Source organism: Urocampus carinirostris, chromosome 14, assembly GCF_059441175.1.
Source record: "Urocampus carinirostris isolate Australia breed hairy pipefish chromosome 14, RoL_Ucar_1.0, whole genome shotgun sequence".
In the NCBI taxonomy this organism is placed as follows: domain Eukaryota; kingdom Metazoa; phylum Chordata; class Actinopteri; order Syngnathiformes; family Syngnathidae; genus Urocampus; species Urocampus carinirostris.
The window spans coordinates 19,353,543-19,370,900 of record NC_142362.1 but is presented as its reverse complement, the minus strand read 5'-3'; the positions used below and the strand labels follow the sequence as shown (position 1 = coordinate 19,370,900).

The 17,358-nt window shown below is 38.7% G+C and overlaps 1 protein-coding gene across 1 annotated transcript; it reads right to left on the bottom strand.

Annotated features, from left to right (window-relative positions):
- Positions 1-4,176: 4,176 nt before the first annotated feature.
- sucla2 (succinate-CoA ligase ADP-forming subunit beta) lies at positions 4,177-15,873 on the bottom strand. The gene is made up of 11 exons (XM_088352950.1): positions 15,711-15,873; positions 13,596-13,779; positions 11,493-11,592; positions 11,270-11,432; positions 8,502-8,630; positions 7,148-7,286; positions 6,918-7,079; positions 6,450-6,592; positions 6,264-6,384; positions 4,509-4,597; positions 4,177-4,433 (listed from the first exon to the last, which is right to left on the bottom strand). Exons 1-11 carry the CDS (start codon positions 15,792-15,794, stop codon positions 4,359-4,361), a joined length of 1,389 nt encoding a protein of 462 aa, XP_088209076.1. The 5' UTR covers positions 15,795-15,873; the 3' UTR covers positions 4,177-4,358.
- Positions 15,874-17,358: the final 1,485 nt, after the last annotated feature.

The following is a 17,358-nucleotide window of genomic DNA, read 5'->3' as shown; positions in this document are numbered from 1 at the left end:
GAAAGTGTCGATAGTGGGGCATGGCCCTAAAAACAGAAGGAAAGAATCAAGCTTCCCTGTTGCCAAGGAGATGAAATGTGCCGCATGTGATGACTCACACCTCATTTTTAGCACCGTGTGAGGTGAGGGAAGCAGGGGAAGAGGGGGGACCCCATTTTTCTTAACGAGGACGCTTATCTAATCCAGACATAAAGGAGAAACAAACACTTTCTTCACACAAGGATAAAACCAACGACGGTGATTCAAAGCGAATAACCAGCAACATTCTTCTCATTTTTGGTGATGTTTTGGGGTACCTGTAGCAGCAAGAGGGCCGACAATCATGTCAGCTCTCGCTGAGGCTGTTGGGTCAAATAAAAACGGCTCGACCTGCGTGTATTGAATATTGAAAGAAATGCATGTTTAGATGATAATTTGTGTCATTTTGTTGATTATTTAAATCTATATTTTTTTTAATGAATGAAGTATTATTTTAGCTGTAGCAGTCTCTTTAAGGTTAACGAGTGAATGCTGGCCTCTATGCCGCAAACTATGCTAAGAATTGGACGGCACTAGCAATTAGCTAGGTAGAAGGAGGCCACCCAGATAGTTAGGTAGAAGCTAGGCATCTAGATAGCTAGAGGTAGGAGCTAGGCATCCAGATAGCTAGGAATAAGCTAGGCATCTAGATAGCTAGGTAGAAGCTAGGCATCTAGCTGGCTAGGAAGGAGCTAGGCTCTAGATAGCTAGGAATGAGCTAGGCATCTAGATAGCTAGGTAAGAGCTAGGCATCTAGATAGCTAGGTAGGAGCTAGGCATCTAGCTGGCTAGGAAGGAGCTAGGCTCTAGATAGCTAGGAATGAGCTAGGCATCTAGATAGCTAGCTAGAAGCTAGGCATCTAGATAGCTAGGTAGGAGCTAGGCATCTAGCTGGCTAGGAAGGAGCAAGGCCCTAGATAGCTAGGAATGAGCTAGGCATCTAGATAGCTAGGTAGAAGCTAGGCATCTAGATAGCTAGCAGGGTTGGGTAGGGTTACTTTAACTTGATTACTTTCAATTACTTTTGGATTACTCCAATACCAAATATGCTAATTAAAGACAAAAGAAACTCAATATGAATAAAATGACTCACAACACGTGGTAAGCTTTCTCTCCTGGCTTTGATCTCCGGCAAAACTAACATAAAATGCGACAGAAATAAAATGAAAATAAATCCAAACAGCTTGCCAACATCATTTTTGCCGTTCCATGTATTCAGTTACTCCCCAAGCCTGCACAAAATTTAGTAATTTTATTCTTATTTAGTTTCTTTTGTCTTTTATTAGCATATTTGGTATTGGAGTAATCCAAAAGTAATTTAAAGTAATCCAGTTAAAGTAACCCTACCCAACCCTGATAGCTAGATAGAAGCTAGGCATCGGAAGCCCTAGCCAACCGACCAGCTAGTTTAGCCAGCTAAATAGAGGCTAGCCAGCAAACATTTTCTTCCATCAATAGTCTTAAAAGTACATTATGTAATATTTGACAACTAGATAGCACTGTATTGTCTAATGCAAACGAAAACCAGTGCCAATCAAGCACAGTCTAGCAGCAAGATGCCAGACAAACATGACAGTGACTACTAGGTATGGATTCCGAATACAGGTACAGATATTTGGGAATTTGACGGCTATCATTGTCTGCAGTTTTATTTATTTGACAGAGCGATTTTTTGGTCTCAGTTGCAGCCAAGTCTCTCCGTCCCATAATCCCCCTCATGCCGTCGCCTCATCCTGTCTCCTTTTGTCTTCTGATTGGATAAGTGACTGGGGGCCGAGCCATTGAAGGTTAAATAAATTTAGAGAGGCAGCTCAGCTAACTCGTCCCTACATGCCTGTGTTGGTGATATAAAAGCATGTTTGCAATTAAGAGATAGCGTAAAAACTGAAGTTTACTTGTTTTAGGGAAGCAGGTTCAAATGGAGACTGATATATTAGCTCATATTATGACATTAGGTTGGCAATCAAGTATGTCTGTGATTGAGAGCATAAAAAACCCGCTAAAGTGGAAGTGATTAGCTCTTATCATAACATTAGTTTGTCAATATGGCTATAAGACAGGTGTGCCCATGCTTTTCAATTTGCCAACTCCAATAAAATTTTGATGTACTTTTTGTTTTAAATTAATTTTAGCCATGTTGATTGCATTGACATTTTTATTTATTGAAAAAAAATCCGGGAACTAAGTTTTCATGTACCGTTATAATAACTGCTGTTACACCTAAATTTTATTTCAGCCCGTTAGTTTTTGGTGTGAGTGAAAGATTAGTCATGTTGTGTTGAAATTCTAACTTTTTCGATGTCAAATGTTTCACAGAGCTATTAATGTTTTATTTGAAAGATTAACCAATATTCTTTGATTCTTTTTAAATTCTTTTTAAATTATTATAATGTTATAATTTTTTCTTACAGCAAATTAATATATGCTCTAAATATCGGTTATTGGCCTCCTCGTAATACTGATAATCGGTATCGGTCCTGAAAAACCGTAGCAAAAATACATATTTCTCGACCTATGAATATTAATTGAAATCAACATTAGTATACTATATTTTTACGTAGCACTATTTAAATACTCTATATCAACACGTTATATTGGGTATTTTTGCATTCTAGTTCTTTTATTTTATTATTTTATTTTTCAACACAAAGATACTGCTGGAAATGCGAATTTCCCTACGAGGATGAATTTTGCTGGTGTGCTTTGACAAAGTGCTTTTTTTAAGATAATAGTTGTGTTTAATGGGCTCCAGCACCCCCACGACCCTACTGAGGATAAGCAGTGCAGATAATGGATGGATGGATGGATAGTTGAGTTTAAGATACTAGAAAAATAATTGTGAGGGAGGGGTCGTTTCTCGATCAATATCGTTGTTGCAGCTTAGAACGAAACAAATTCTAAAGCCCGTTCAGGTCCTGTTCTTTATTTCCTCTTGGCAGAAATATCTTACAGAGCGTCGCTTTGGTTATTTACAACATGTTTCACAGAAGAAAAAAAAAAACACACAGAGAGGGAGGCCGAGCCTGCTTGCAATCCCATGTGGCATGGTGGCGGCTAGGGTTGATACGAAGTGCTTAAAAGGTGCCGATACAAAAACCTGAAGGATTTTTTTTAAGTTGTGAGATATTACAGTATTTAAACCCAGTCAATTGATTCCAAATTTTACTAAATAATAAGATATTGTATTATAATACTATAACTTGATTTGTCAACATTGACTTTGTGTCATCCCACTATAGTTTCATGTCATTCCCGATAAATATTTGGATTTTTTTCAGAACTATGTGCTAGCATAGCATTAGAATAGCTGATGGTATCCGTTGTGGCATGCAAGCTAGACTCGAAGATGACTAGTGACAATTTGCAAGGAAATAAATATGAACAAAAAAAACGTCATCCAGTGTCGGCTCGTAACGATAATTAGGACGAAGCGTAGCTGCCGAATCAGATGGGCGCCGGATGTGTGGAGGCCAGCCAGGTTTTTAATAGAAAAAGGAGCTTTTGATTATTTTTAGCTGAAGCCCTGGGGGAGCTGAAGCTCACTTTAATGATGATGACACCCCATCACAGCGGAGGAGAATAATTCACCGGGAGACATCAGGGTCGATAATGAAATGGGGTAAAAAGAAAAGGAGTGGTGGCGTCGTGCATCAATGTCAAAGCGTGGCAACACTTGCGGCATGCATCAATCGATACTTAAATACCGAGATCAAATTGGAATAGAGCGTCGTCTAGCTCGTTATGTGTGCTGATACAAATCTTGGGACCTGTTATCAGGAACTAACAAACAGCAATAGCGGTCTCGTTCCCTGTCCAAATATCACAATCATGACCGCGCAAACGCTAAATTGCCGTAGCATCAAAGCTAATATTATTTCAATACAGTATACTGATTTGATAATGTAGCAAATTTATGGCTGCTCAGTCATTCGCCAATAGAAAAGAATGAGGCCATCACCCGCCTGCAAATCACCGCCGGCAGGATATAGAATCGCTTACCATTATCGACTATCATTTGCCGACACTCAAAATGAGTGTCGGGATCGAGCATTAGCGCTGGGAAGCATAAAAATGAATATATAGAGTGTAACAGTGCAGACTAAGTATTGAATGAGAGTGAGAGGAGTGTACATTCGTAGCTTGAAAGAAAAAGAAAAAAAAAAAAAAAAAAAAAAAAAAGGAGCGTGTCCGTATGGAGAGTGGTTGAATGAAATTGTGCGCATTAAATGAGCGTATAACAATTTGTGTGCTGGCGCCACCATCGGGTCACACAGGAAGGAAGAACTTTTGGCCAGTGGAGCTGAAAACAGGAAGTGCAAGCAGCAGGGAGAAGGGCCAGCTTAGATGGGAAGCTGGAAGGTGATGTCCACTTGCGCTTCCTTGGCCAGCGAGACGATTTCAGACAGCCTCACCACCTAACACACAAAACGGTGTCACACGAAAATCAAGATGCAAAAACAAAAATGGATTTCACGTCGGAGCTTGCGTACCATTTTTGCTGCTTCGTCCAGGTCGTCACAGGCCAGGATCTTCAAGGGGCTGGCGGCGATCAGAGCTTTGGCGTCGTCCACTCGTGTACCTGATGGAGTCGAAGTTTCAGGTTACAGTAGACCCCGGGATACGGAAAAGACGCCTTAAGATGTTTAAAACTTTCCGGTTGAGAATCAAATGTGTTTGTCCCCTCTTTGAGAACTATACATTAACAAATTAGTGCACGGGCCAAAAAAAGCAAACTTTTCGGTGTTTGAGAATATGACAATTTACATCTCTGATATGACTGTTATTGGTCCACGTCATCCAAGTTGCTGGTCTGCGATTGGTTTGTGCCATAGCGTCCTGAAAATGATTATAGCTGAACTCTCACAATGCATTTCTTTTTGTTCAGTTCAGAATCTCGTGTGCTTCATATATGAATCACTACCCTCGGCATGTTGCTTGCTTATAGGCGCAGAACGATCTATAATTCAAGTCAAGTCACATTTATTTATATAGCCCTTTATCACAAAAAAATCTCAAAGGACTGCACAGGAATACTATTACACAATTGCACAATTACCTGATCTTAAACCAGCATGCGGGCAAGGAACAACTCAAAAACCTCAGTGTGAGGAAAAAAGAGAAACCTTGAGAAAGGACCTCACATGTGGTAACCCCCCTTCCAGGATTGACCAGGGTGAATCACAATTAGCAGCAATAATTGAAAATAAGAAGAGCGATTAACCAGCGAATTTTTCTTAGAGAATGATGATCCTTGCGAGTAAAAGGTAAAGATTGGTTTCATTTTCAATCTGCTGTCTTGTGCCCCCATCTGCATTCACCAGTTATTTTACTTAACCAGCTCAAATCAAGTCACATCACTCCACATTTTCAATTTTACTTAACATATTTATTTATAATACTATTTTATCGTATATCTAACCATCGATTTATCTATCTACCCTGATCATATCCCTCGAGAGGGGTGACCGACAGCAAGACAAACACATACACAAAAATAAAGAAAAAAGGAAAAATAGCAAAAAACACAAAAAATTTGACCATGGGCAACCCAAATACCCAAACAAGTTAAGCACCCAAGTTGGTCATGCTTTATTCCCTCCAGATGAAACGGGACACAAGAAAGCGGCCATGTCACTCGGTCCGGGTGAGACAACACACTCTTCTGTTCAACAGCGGGGCCCGACAGCTTTCACTGGTTTACCCCTGCCGCATCATACAGGTGCCCTGCCCATCTCTTAGAACATATCCAAACATCCCACTATCCTACATATAGGGACATAAATAATACATACCTGTAGGTAGTACTTACTAAAGAGTAATACCTCGGTGTATCGCAGTTTACATTTTGTGGTTTAGCTACCACATTTTTTTTTAATTGTTTGTAAAGAACATTTCTTTTATTTGTTAAACAAATGATTGAGCCTGCAAATAGGGGGATGGTTTTAATGTATAATGGAGTATTTAATAAACAAATGAATAAAAGTTTCTATTTGGTAAGTATTGACTAATGTGCCTTGTTTTCTGAAATCAACCCTGTGAAAAACGAGGGATTAAGGTATATTATTTTGTTAATAAAATGTTTTTGGGATGCCGTGGCTTCAAAATTCATTGATTAATGAGCATAGGTTTGTATCCCCTACTATACAGCAATGTCACTTTGCAATCCCCATCTGAAATCGTATTGATGTCGCATCCCTGGGTTTTACTGTATTTTGAACTACTAATACAACTGGTGTCTGTCCTACCTTGGAGCCGGACCACGATTGGAATCTTGAGATCCAGGTCTAGCACAGCCATGATGATGCCCTGAGCGATGACGTCGCACCTCATGATGCCTCCAAAGATGTTGACCAGGATGGCTTGAACCTGCGGAGAGCTCAAGGTTAGTCGGCGATCAAGAACCGAGTTCGACTCCACTTTTTGATGCTCACCTTCCTGTCGGAGGTGATGAGCTTGAAGGCCTCGGTCACCTGGTGGGCGGTGGCGCCGCCCCCCACGTCCAAGAAATTTGCGGGCGTGCCCCCATGCAGCTTGATGATGTCCATGGTGGCCATGGCCAGCCCCGCACCGTTCACTAAATGACCAGCGTACATTAGCTCAAGCATAATGGAAGATAGCTGAGATATTAGAAACAAGTTAACCCAACAAAATAAGTTATTAAATATATTATTTCTTCGTACAACCTCACGATCAGATAATTATTATATAAAAAGAAAAAAAGTCCTCTGCTGCCACCTACTTATGTGGGTGAATGTTACAAATACGCGGCTTAGCAATGTAGGAAAGAAAATATATTGCTCAATGGCATCCTTTTCTTGCATTGATAAAATTGGCCAACATTTCAAGCAGACTATGGCTCCCAAATAGAGAAAATAGGGATTTTCTGCGGCGGGACGCACCTAAGCATCCGATGGTCCCGTCGAGCCCGATGTAGTTGAGGTCGGCCTTTGCTGCCTGTCGGTCTCGCGGGTCCTCCTGGGTCCAGTCCTGCAGGTCGAAAACCTCCTTCTGCCGGTAGGCGGCATTGGAGTCAAAGTTGATCTTGGCGTCCATGCACATGACTGCAGGCGAGGTAGGGAAGCCGATCATGACAACATTGCTGCTAGCCAGATGGACGGTTCTGGCGTACCAACACCCGAAGAGTCTTCCACCATGGGGTTGATCTCCAGCATGGACGCGTCGTACTTGATGAAGACGTTGTAGAGCTTGATCATGTTTTCTGCCGCTTCCTTCTGCAGTGGCTGCGGGAAACCCATTTTCTGCGCCACCTAGTGGGTGTGGCCACACACAACAATTCACAGTCCATTAGGATGAGCATTAAAGTGATTATAAAAGACCCTTGTTTTTCAATTAGGAACAGAACATGTAGCGTTCCTCCCTACAATGATACAGATATGTTCCAAAATATCCCACGCCCCATGAATTGAGAAATTAATTTTCCCCTAGAGCCGTAGCGTCACCAGATGACTACGAGAAGCAAAAAGAACGTCCCGTTGCAAATCAGACCGCGATTGTAGTAATCCGCGAATGCATAGCGCTTAATTCAGCTTGGAGTCATTGGAACTTACCATGTCGCTCGTGGACATTTGACTGTTTTGTCTGTTACCAATTTTTTTAGTTGACGGCGGCAATGCGTTAAAAACGCAGGGAGAAGGGGGTAAGCTAGGAGGATAAAAATTGTTTTTTTTTTAACCCGACAATACAGAGTCTTAACTTTGGCATAGTATGAGAATAAAAAGCATTCCATTTTTATCAAATGTATTTATTAAATATTTACCATATTTTCAGCACAATAAGGCACACCAAGTTATTAAGCACACCCCCATAAAACAATATAATTAGAATGCAGAACACAATGCACCATAATCATATAATTTTCATATATAAGGTGCACTGACTAAAAGGCGCAAGGAATTAAAACTATAGTAACATGTAACCATTATTCATTTTATATACTTACTGCATATATTAGTAAAATGATTAATCAGTCAAAAAAAACATAGCTGGCATAAATTGCAAAAAATTGTATGGAACAGGAATCAAACCCGGGTCGCGGCGGTGACAGCACTAAAACCTTACCACTAGACCACTAGTAATACGGATGACGCGCGAAAAGGCATTCGATCTTTATGTTATTATCATAACATTTTTACTCACTGTGCCAGAAACGAATGTTAGAGAATGGAGAAAACAGTCTTCCTGGAAAATGAGTTGAACTTTGCTTTTAATTTAACAATCTGATGATTTCTGTTTTTCTAATATACTCATTTGAAAAGTGTTGAGACATTTAACGGGATGGAACCAAGAAAAGCTTTTTCACGTACTCCCTTTTTTCCCCCGTTTTCAATTTCATTTTGAAGTTATGACTTTTCAATTGATTGCAACTTTGCATTTGGGATAAAAAGAGAGAGGAAAAAGTCATAGGGAACAATTTGGATTTCAATACACTGTGAATTTCTTTGTGTTTTTTTTTCGATGCGTACCTTGAGCGCCTGCTCCAACTTGATGCCCTCCATGATATCGATTGGCTCCTTGACGATAGCGTCCGGATTTTCCGCCGCGACATCCTCAATGTTGACGCCACCCTGCGAGCTGCCGATCAACACGGGCCCCTGAGGGAAATAAGACCAGCATAGATATACTTCAAGTGACTTTGGACACATTTTTGCCATACTTAGAATATATTCTGAAAAAATATATTAAAAGATGGACTTTTCCCCATTTTGGAACAAAAATTATACACATAACATACTGGACTGTCTCAGAAAATTAGAATATTGTGATAAAGTTCTTTATTTTCTGTAATGCAATTAAAAAAACAAAAATGTCATACATTCTGGATTCATTACACATCAACTGAACTATTTCAAGCCTTTTATTATTTTAATATTACTGAATTTGGCCTACAGCTTAAGAAAACTCAAAAATCCTATCTCAAAATATTAGAATACTTTCTCAGACCAAGTAAAAAAATAATTTTATAACAGCAAAACTAAATCAAACATTTGAAAATGTCCATTGATGCACTCAGTACTTGGTTGGGAATCCTTTTGCACGGATTACTGCATCAATCCGGCGTGGCATGGAGGCAATCAGCCTGTGGCATTGCTGAGGTGTTATTGATGCCCAGGATGCTTCGATAGCGGCCTTCAGCTCATTTGCATTTGTAGGTCTGGTGTCTTTCATCTTCTTCTTAACTATACCCCACAAATTCTCAATGGGGTTCAGGTCAGGGAAATTAGCAGGCCAATCAAGGACAGTGATGCCATGGTCAGTGCACCAGTTACTGGTGGTTTTGGCACTGTGGGCAGGTGCCAGATCATGCTGGAAAATGAAATCCTCATCTCCATAGAGCTTTTCAGCAGATGGAAGCATGTAGTGCTCTAAAATCTCTTGGTACACAGTTGCATTTACTCTGGACTTGATGAAACACAGTGGACCAACACCGGCAGCTGACATGGCTCCCCAAACCATTGCTGACTGTGGGAACTTCACACTGGATTTCAAGCAACTTGGATTTTGCTCCTCTCCAGCCTTTCTCCAGACTCTGGCGCCTTGACTTCCAAATGAAATGCAAAACTTGCTTTCGTCTGAAAAGAGGACTTTGGACCACTCTGCAACTGTCCAGTGCTTCTTCTCCATAGCCCAAGTCAGACACTTCTTCCGTTGTCTTGAGTTCAGAAGTGGCTTGACCATGGGAATACGGCTATTGTAGCCCATTTCCCGGACACGTCTGTGAACTGTGGCTTTTGATACCTGGACTCCAGCTTCAGCCCACAGTCTTTGAAGCTCCCTCAAATTCTGGAAGCGGCTCTTCTTCACAATTTTGTTAAGGCTGCGGTCATCTCTCTTGGTTGTGCAGCGTTTCCGGCCACATTTTTCCCTTCCAACAGACTTTTTGTGGATATGCTTTGAAACTGCACTCTGTGAACAGCCTGCTCTTTGAGAAATTTCTTCTTGTGTCTTACCCTCCTGATGGAGGGTATCAATGATGGTCCTCTGGACAGCAGTCAGATCAGCAGTGTTCCCCATACTTGTGATTTAGTTTACTGAACCAAGCTGAGTGTTTTTAAGGCTCAGGAAACCTCGCAAGGTGTTTCGAGTTAATTAGATGATTCAGGTGATTAGTTGAATAGCCTACTTGTATACTTTTTCATGATATTCTAATATTTTGAGAAAGGATTTTTGAGTTTTCTTAAGCTGTAGGCCAAATTCAGCAATATTAAAATAATAAAAGGCTTGAAATAGTTCAGTTGATGTGTAATGAATCCAGAATGTATGACATTTTTGTTTTTTTAATTGCATTACAGAAAATAAAGAACTTTATCACAATATTCTAATTTTCTGAGACAGTCCAGTATATATTTTCAATAACAATATAAGTTTATTTAGTGAGGGAATTTTCTCATAAAGAATTAGTTTGTCTTTAGAGTAGAGACATTGAAGTAAAACTAATTGATAGATTCTTGTTCAAAATAACAAAAGTGGAGCTGACACCAGTTTTTTTTTTCAATTGTTTGAATGTACAGTGCATTTTATTTTTAATATCCTGTTAATGGTAAATGGTCTGCATTTTATAGAGCCCTTTTCAAGTCACAGAAGACTTCCCAAAGCGCTTTACGATGTGCTTCACAGACACACTCACGCACCTATAGCGGCAACAGCCATGGAAGGCGCCTACCCACTTAAAAAACTATTAATATGCATATAGTTAGACGAATAATATAGAAATTTTAAAAAAATATATTATTTCGGTATATATTCTCATTTTCTGAGACAGTACATTGGGAGATACGCCCTTTTGTGGTCAATTTTCAATCTGAAAGTGGTGAAAAAAAATTCAAAATGTAAATTTTCGTTTAAATGTAAAATGCTACAGTGCACCATGTAATTCTCTTTATATAAGTATCTGTCAATACTTTAAGTGAAGATTTCACTTTCTAGTCATATACTGGAGCAAGATAAAAGGAGGAGGGGCCTCATCCTTTTTGACCACTTTCTGTCCGGGCAAGAAAGTGGAACAATGGGCAAATTCAGTAAGGCGAATGTTCAGTTTTCTTAATATTCTGTGGTTAGGCCATAATTCAAACTATGTTATTGTCATTGATCTGAAAAATACTGCCAAGTGTAAAACAAGCTGGACGTGAGATCTGTTGAACAGGTAAACGTGATGCTATTTTTGTCAAAGAGGAGCTTCAAAACAGGCGAGAGTGATGCAGCTATGCAAACGGTGAACCTGCTGCAGGCCTACCTGGAAGGACCTCTCCATAGTGATGGCAAAGTAGTATTCCCGACGAGGATAGTGCCTCTCGCAGATGAAGACCTGATTACAGATGCGGCCCGCTTCGCCAGTTTGTTTGGTGTACAGCTTGCGCCCGATCATCTGGGACGAAATGTCCCGCGCCTCTTCCGGCCTGCAAGTTTATGACTTTCAGAAACTCTTTTTAAATCCGAAGAAAAAGCAAAGCGCTTACGAGTAGACGATCCGGACGCCGCCTTTGAGCCCACCCTCGAACGTGCCTTTTCCTCGACCGCCTGCCAACACTTGAGCTTTGACCACCAGGTCTTTGGAACCTGACACATGAAAATGTACATTAAGGTGTGTTTGCAGAAAACATTGGAACATATGCTCTATTAAATGTTATTAAAAATAGTTTTTTCCGGTGTTGAAAAAAAGAATCTGCTCCTTGTGGAAAAAAAGGTCTAATCTTTCACTTATGACTCAAAAACAGACATTTTTATTTTTGCCATTTGACCAGAATAATCTTAATTTACATGTTCTTACTAACACATAATTTGGATATTATATCATAATGTGAACTGGAAAAAAAAATAGACGTACAATACCAGTAATCCGTTACATTTTAATTTTCATGGTTTCGCTACTGGACAGATTTGCAATGTGCATTGTGTTCTGCAATGGCTAATTGGCTTAACAGTCACCCTGCTTATTATTATTTGACAGTATAGTACTTCTTTGTAAAAAAAAACAAAGACATTTAAAAACATTTATACAGTACTTTGATTTGTTAGGTAAATGCATGAGCCAGTAAAATGGTTTGTTCTTTGGTTTCAGGTACAATATAATATTTAATTGTAAAATAATTGCAAAAAAATAAAAATTCTACTTAAGGGACTTCGCCTCTCGTGAATTACTTTTAAAATGTAACCCGCTAAAAACAAGATATTCTTGTAGTTTTTTTAAAGGGACACATTATCATTTGTGACAGCTAGATCTTGTACAGTGTAGTGAAATTGAAAATGAGTCCTACAGAACACAAGGAAGAAAACAAACTATGGAGATTCAAAGTGTTTCTTTTCTCTTTTTTTTTTGACTTTCACAAAGTTTTTTTTGGGGGGGGGCACCCGCAACAGCGGCAAGATAGGGGACAACAATGTCAGCCTCCTCTAGGTGAGCCTCATCTAATGTTACCCAAACGCTAAAGAATCTAGTATAAAAAGATGGCATATTTTTTTTAAGATAACTTCCTGCAGATAAATTCCTGTTCACCAAATTGTTAACACATCATATTTTGTGGTATGCTGGCTTTAGTAAAAATATTTTACGCCAATGAAATGACAGCATAGCTGTTGTCATTTGAGGTTTGGCTGCCATGTTTGCTTTTTGCTATTTGCAGACATGTGTACATGTACTGTATGCCTTTCAGTCCATGTGTGGCACTTCTATGCATACACAACTGTTACTTTATTTAGACGAGGGCTCCCAAACACATGGGCAAACCGCGGCTCGCTGGATGATTGTTTGCGGCTGGGCAGCTTAAGAAAAAAAAAAGTTATATATTTTTTATATTTGGTTTAGGTCCTTTTTTAGGTTTTTTGGTCGTTTATCGATCAATTTTTGTAAAGGTCCGCTTTTTGGATCATTTTTTGGCTGGATTTTGGTCAGGGTTTTTTGTTCATTTTACATTTTAAGTAACATGTACTTTACTACTTTTTATAATATTTAGTTCTGTTTCAGTACTTATCACTGGCTTTTGTATTTTTTCCATACATTAGTTATTTTTCATAATTTTCAATATATTCTTCACATTTTTTCATTTTAGTTTTTTTTACCTATTAATTTTGGGGTCCTTTTGGTTGTTTTTTTAGTCGATTTTCATTTTAAAGTTTCAGTCTTTTTTGGGTTGTTTTTAGTCGTTTTTCTAGCAAGGGGTAGGCAAGGGAGCAATTGTTCAGAAGAGTTCATGTTCACTGTTTCATCCAAGTTTAGAAGGTTAAAGAACTGCTAATACAGGCAATTGAACAGAAAAAAAACCCATTATCTTTCTAGTCAGCAATTATATGTGGATTCCTCAGTCGTTTACATCTCTTGTATCATTATTAATATATTTATTGCTAATTGATTTCCTTATTCATTTTTTTTTAAATCTCGGTTTTAGTTAAAAAAAATATTACTATTAGATATTTGAGAACATTGGAATGTTTTTATCAGGCCTTTTCTGGTGAAAAACCTTGATGCAGCCAACCCAGAATCTGTTTCCAGTGGCCCCCAGCTAAATTGAGTTTGAGACCCCTGATTTCGAAGAAATCTGACATTTTTGATGCTAGGGACAAACCGATTTCCTTAGCGACTTTGTAGGCTTCATCGGAGGAGCTGGCCACCATGCCGGCGGGCACGGCGATACCAGCGTCCTTCAGCAGGCCGATACTCATGTACTCATGCAGGGATAAGCTTCTTTGCTGCTGCAGTAGCGGCCCAGATGGCGATGATCCCAACAAGCCAGAGGAACCAGCCAGAACCTGCAACATGTCGGTAAAAGGACGAATTTGCCAGTTGAAATGTATTCAGTTATAGCGATCGATGCGGGCATTGCTGAGCGGGAATCTTCTCAAGCAAAGCTAGGACAACAGCATTAACAACAAAGTGTATTCATAAATTTCATATTGCGGTGATACCTCTATATAACAAGTTTAATTTGTAAAACAGACTGTGCTAATTTCTAGAATTGCTCACACACTGAGCCAAATTTTCCTTAAAAGTAGTGTCTGGAAATTCTCTAGTTTGAAAGACATCTTGTATCTTGAATTTCTTTGTCGAGCAGCTCGTATGTAGAAATATCACTGTATTCATATTCACCCTTCATTCACTTATTGCTCAACTGATTAACCTTACGAGGATCGCAATCTGACTAAGGGAAGGGGACACCCTGGACTGGCTGCCAATCGCTGGTCTAAAATTCTACAAAAAAATCCATGTATTTACTATACTAGGCAGAAGATGTCAAGTTAAAAAAAACCTCTATATTCAAAAAAAGTGGGAAAAAAACTGAAAAAAAAAAAGAAACAAACACTTTAAAAACAGAAAAAAACTATTCCGAAAAAATAAAAATATAAAAGACAAAAACATTTCGAAAAACAGAAAATAATAATTCAAGAAGAAAAAAACATTTGTTGAAAAATGGAAAAAAATATTCTGAAAAACAGATATTCAGAGCAGGAAAATAATCCAATCAGATAACATAGAATAAAATAAAAAGATTTGTTTTTAAACTAGTAAATAAAAAACTGTTCAAACAAAAAAAGGTTTGTGGAAAAATTGATTAATATTCTGGAAAAACAGAATCATCCCTTAATTTATACAAAAAAATGATAAATTCTGCAATGCTCTTCCCCCCGAGATTCGATCTGTAACCTCTGCGGAAATGTGTAAATCTAAATTTAAGACACACTTCTATAGCATATGAATAACCTATATTTTATGTTGACAATATTCGTGTATTATTTTCCCTCTTGTAGGTTTTAGATCAGGGGATGGTGTCATAATAGTCTGTGGTTTGCAATAATCTGTGGTCTGTGCAGCCCTTTGAGACTCTGCGATTAAGGGCTATACAAATAAACATGACTTGTCTTGTCTTGACTTGCAAAAATGCAAAATATTCTGCCCCAAAACAAAAAAAAATATTCGGAATTGAAAAAAATCCAAAAGAGAAACATTTCCAAAAACAGAGAACTGTTTTTCCCTAAATTACAAAAGGGAATTTCAAAAACGAAAAAAAAAATATCCTGAAGTGGAAAAAATGAACAAATAAATACTCCCTAAAAACTACAACATCCCAATAAATAGCAAAATATGCAATATATGCAATATGCAGTAAAACAGAGCATAACATAATAAATGCAGTCCATTTATATGATATATTATACAATTTATAATGTTAGATGAACGTTAAATGTTAAAATATACTAATCTGACTAATAAAAATTACTCCCGAAAACATAACAGACGCCCCCCCCCCCCCTCCTTAATATAATGTAAAATTAAATTATGTTTAAATAAAGAAATAATAACCAGTTCCCTCCAAAAAAGCTTCGAAAAATATTCAAAGGAACACACGTATTTTCCATGAGGATGCAATACGTATGGTTTGCTTGTTGTTGTTGTTGATCCGTTAACTGAGTTAAGCTGGGCTGACACATTTAGCGAAGTCCTACTAAGAAACCGACATAACATGTCAGAAACAAGAGACAATAAAACAAGTTGGAACATTTTAGGAAAAGATTTGTGGCTAAGTTTGTGCCCAAGCTAAAAGCTAGCATCTAGCGAGCTAATGTCAGTTTGACCCTGTCACTCGAGCGGTGGCCGTGGCGGTCAAAGGAGATGGCAGAACGTCTTTCTTTCAGCCACCGGGCCACCAAAATTTCTCTTTTCTTCCCGGTGTTGTGAGACTGACCTTGGCGGCGGAATTCAGAGCGCCTCCGGGCCCTGAATTCTTAAAGGTAGCCGTCAGACGGCGGCAGATTATGGACGTCGCCATCTTTGGCTGTCAGGCCACGACTGCTCGTGCGCATGCGCGGAAAATCACGACGACCAACACCTGCTGCCTTGACCAATTTCGGATTTAAGAGAAATCAGAATAAAACATTATTTATTTTAACGTAATAAATGTATGTGTAATGTCACAAATTGTTGCCAGAATTTTATTTACTTATCATGCCCTTCACATGTCAAAAATCTAAATGTGAAGAAATCTTGATTTTAAAGTCGACGAAAGCCCATGTCGTAGCATTTCATTCAAAACCAATCCTACACCTGTTAACGTATTCGTTTTTCCCGTATTTTTAAATTTTTTTTGATCGTTTCTAATTGCGCTCACCATACCAGCTCAGTAGCCTAGATGGTAGTGTGCCCGCTTTGAGACTGGGAGGTCGCTGGTTCGCGCCTCGGCCGAGACATACCTAATTGGTATAATGGCGGCGCCCTCTGTTGGCTGCGGCTGCATCGACTCGCTACAACGGGTCAGGTGTATCGACATTTCGTTCTGTGTACATTGTTACAAAGAATGACAATACAAAGGAAATTATTATTATTATTATATAACATTTTTATATGGGAAAAAAACAGTAAAATAAAAAAGACGCACGTTTTGCCGTACAAAGTACAATTATTAGGCATTTTGAGAGGTGTACGATGTACAAGAAAATCTGTAAGGAGAAACGCAAATTTTTCACTTATGGGTACCATCCGGTATACACCGACTATCACAAAACGGCAAATCAATCAAGTCTAACGAGTTTGCTGCGGAAGCCTCTATCTCGGTATCGTTTTTTTCGTTGCAAACGAAGCGAGCAGTTTGATGCTACTGTGTGCATGCGTCTGCCGCCTGGGGATTTCCCATCATGCATCATTCCGAAAAAATATATATATGGCGTAAGATTATTTTGTATTTCGTAAGGGAAAATACGACAGTTTGTACGGGCATCGAGCCGTAGAGGTTGACAGGTATGGGGTTTTCAGCCACGTGAAGAATGTCCAGGACAATGGTAATGATTACTTTTGACCTTTTTTTCCTATTTGAACTAAATTGTGACAGTTTCTATTACAGAGTAAAACCATCTGTAGAACAAGTAAAGTCTGAAATCCTGCACTGCTATGAATGAATGAATGAATGAATGCATGCATGCTTGTGTGTGTGAATGAAACACTATTTCGAACAATGTTAACGTTAACGTTCTTTTTTCACTTTTTTTTTTTCTTGATTTGTAGTTGCTCAGAAAACATTTAATTTTTTTGACATACCAATTTGTTTTAACGTAACGGAAATGGTTACTTTCCCTGGTAAGTGGTTACTTTTGCTATAGAGTAATTCTGTTACTTTTTGTAAGAAGTAGTGGGTGACTATAGCTAATTACCTTTTTAAAGTAACGTGACCAACACTGGTACCACAGTAAAGCAAGCAACGTGCTAGCTTTATTTTCCAAACCTTCAAGTATAACCATGTAAACGGATATTTACAGTGCACGATGTTATTTCAATTTGATTACATTTTCATACATTCAGTTTAAGCTCGAGTTCCCAAAAGTAAATAAAAATCTATGAAC

Excerpts from the sequence above, each read along its gene's own strand:
- sucla2 (XM_088352950.1), bottom strand. The coding sequence starts at position 15,794 with ATGGCGACGTCCATAATCTGCCGCCGTCTGACGGCTACCTTTAAGAAT. Across the intron at positions 11,593-13,595 it reads CAAAGTCGCTAAGGAAATCG|GTTCCAAAGACCTGGTGGTC; the intron begins GTTTGTCCCTAG and ends TTCATGTGTCAG. Across the intron at positions 6,593-6,917 it reads CGGGACCATCGGATGCTTAG|TGAACGGTGCGGGGCTGGCC; the intron begins GTGCGTCCCGCC and ends CTGGTCATTTAG.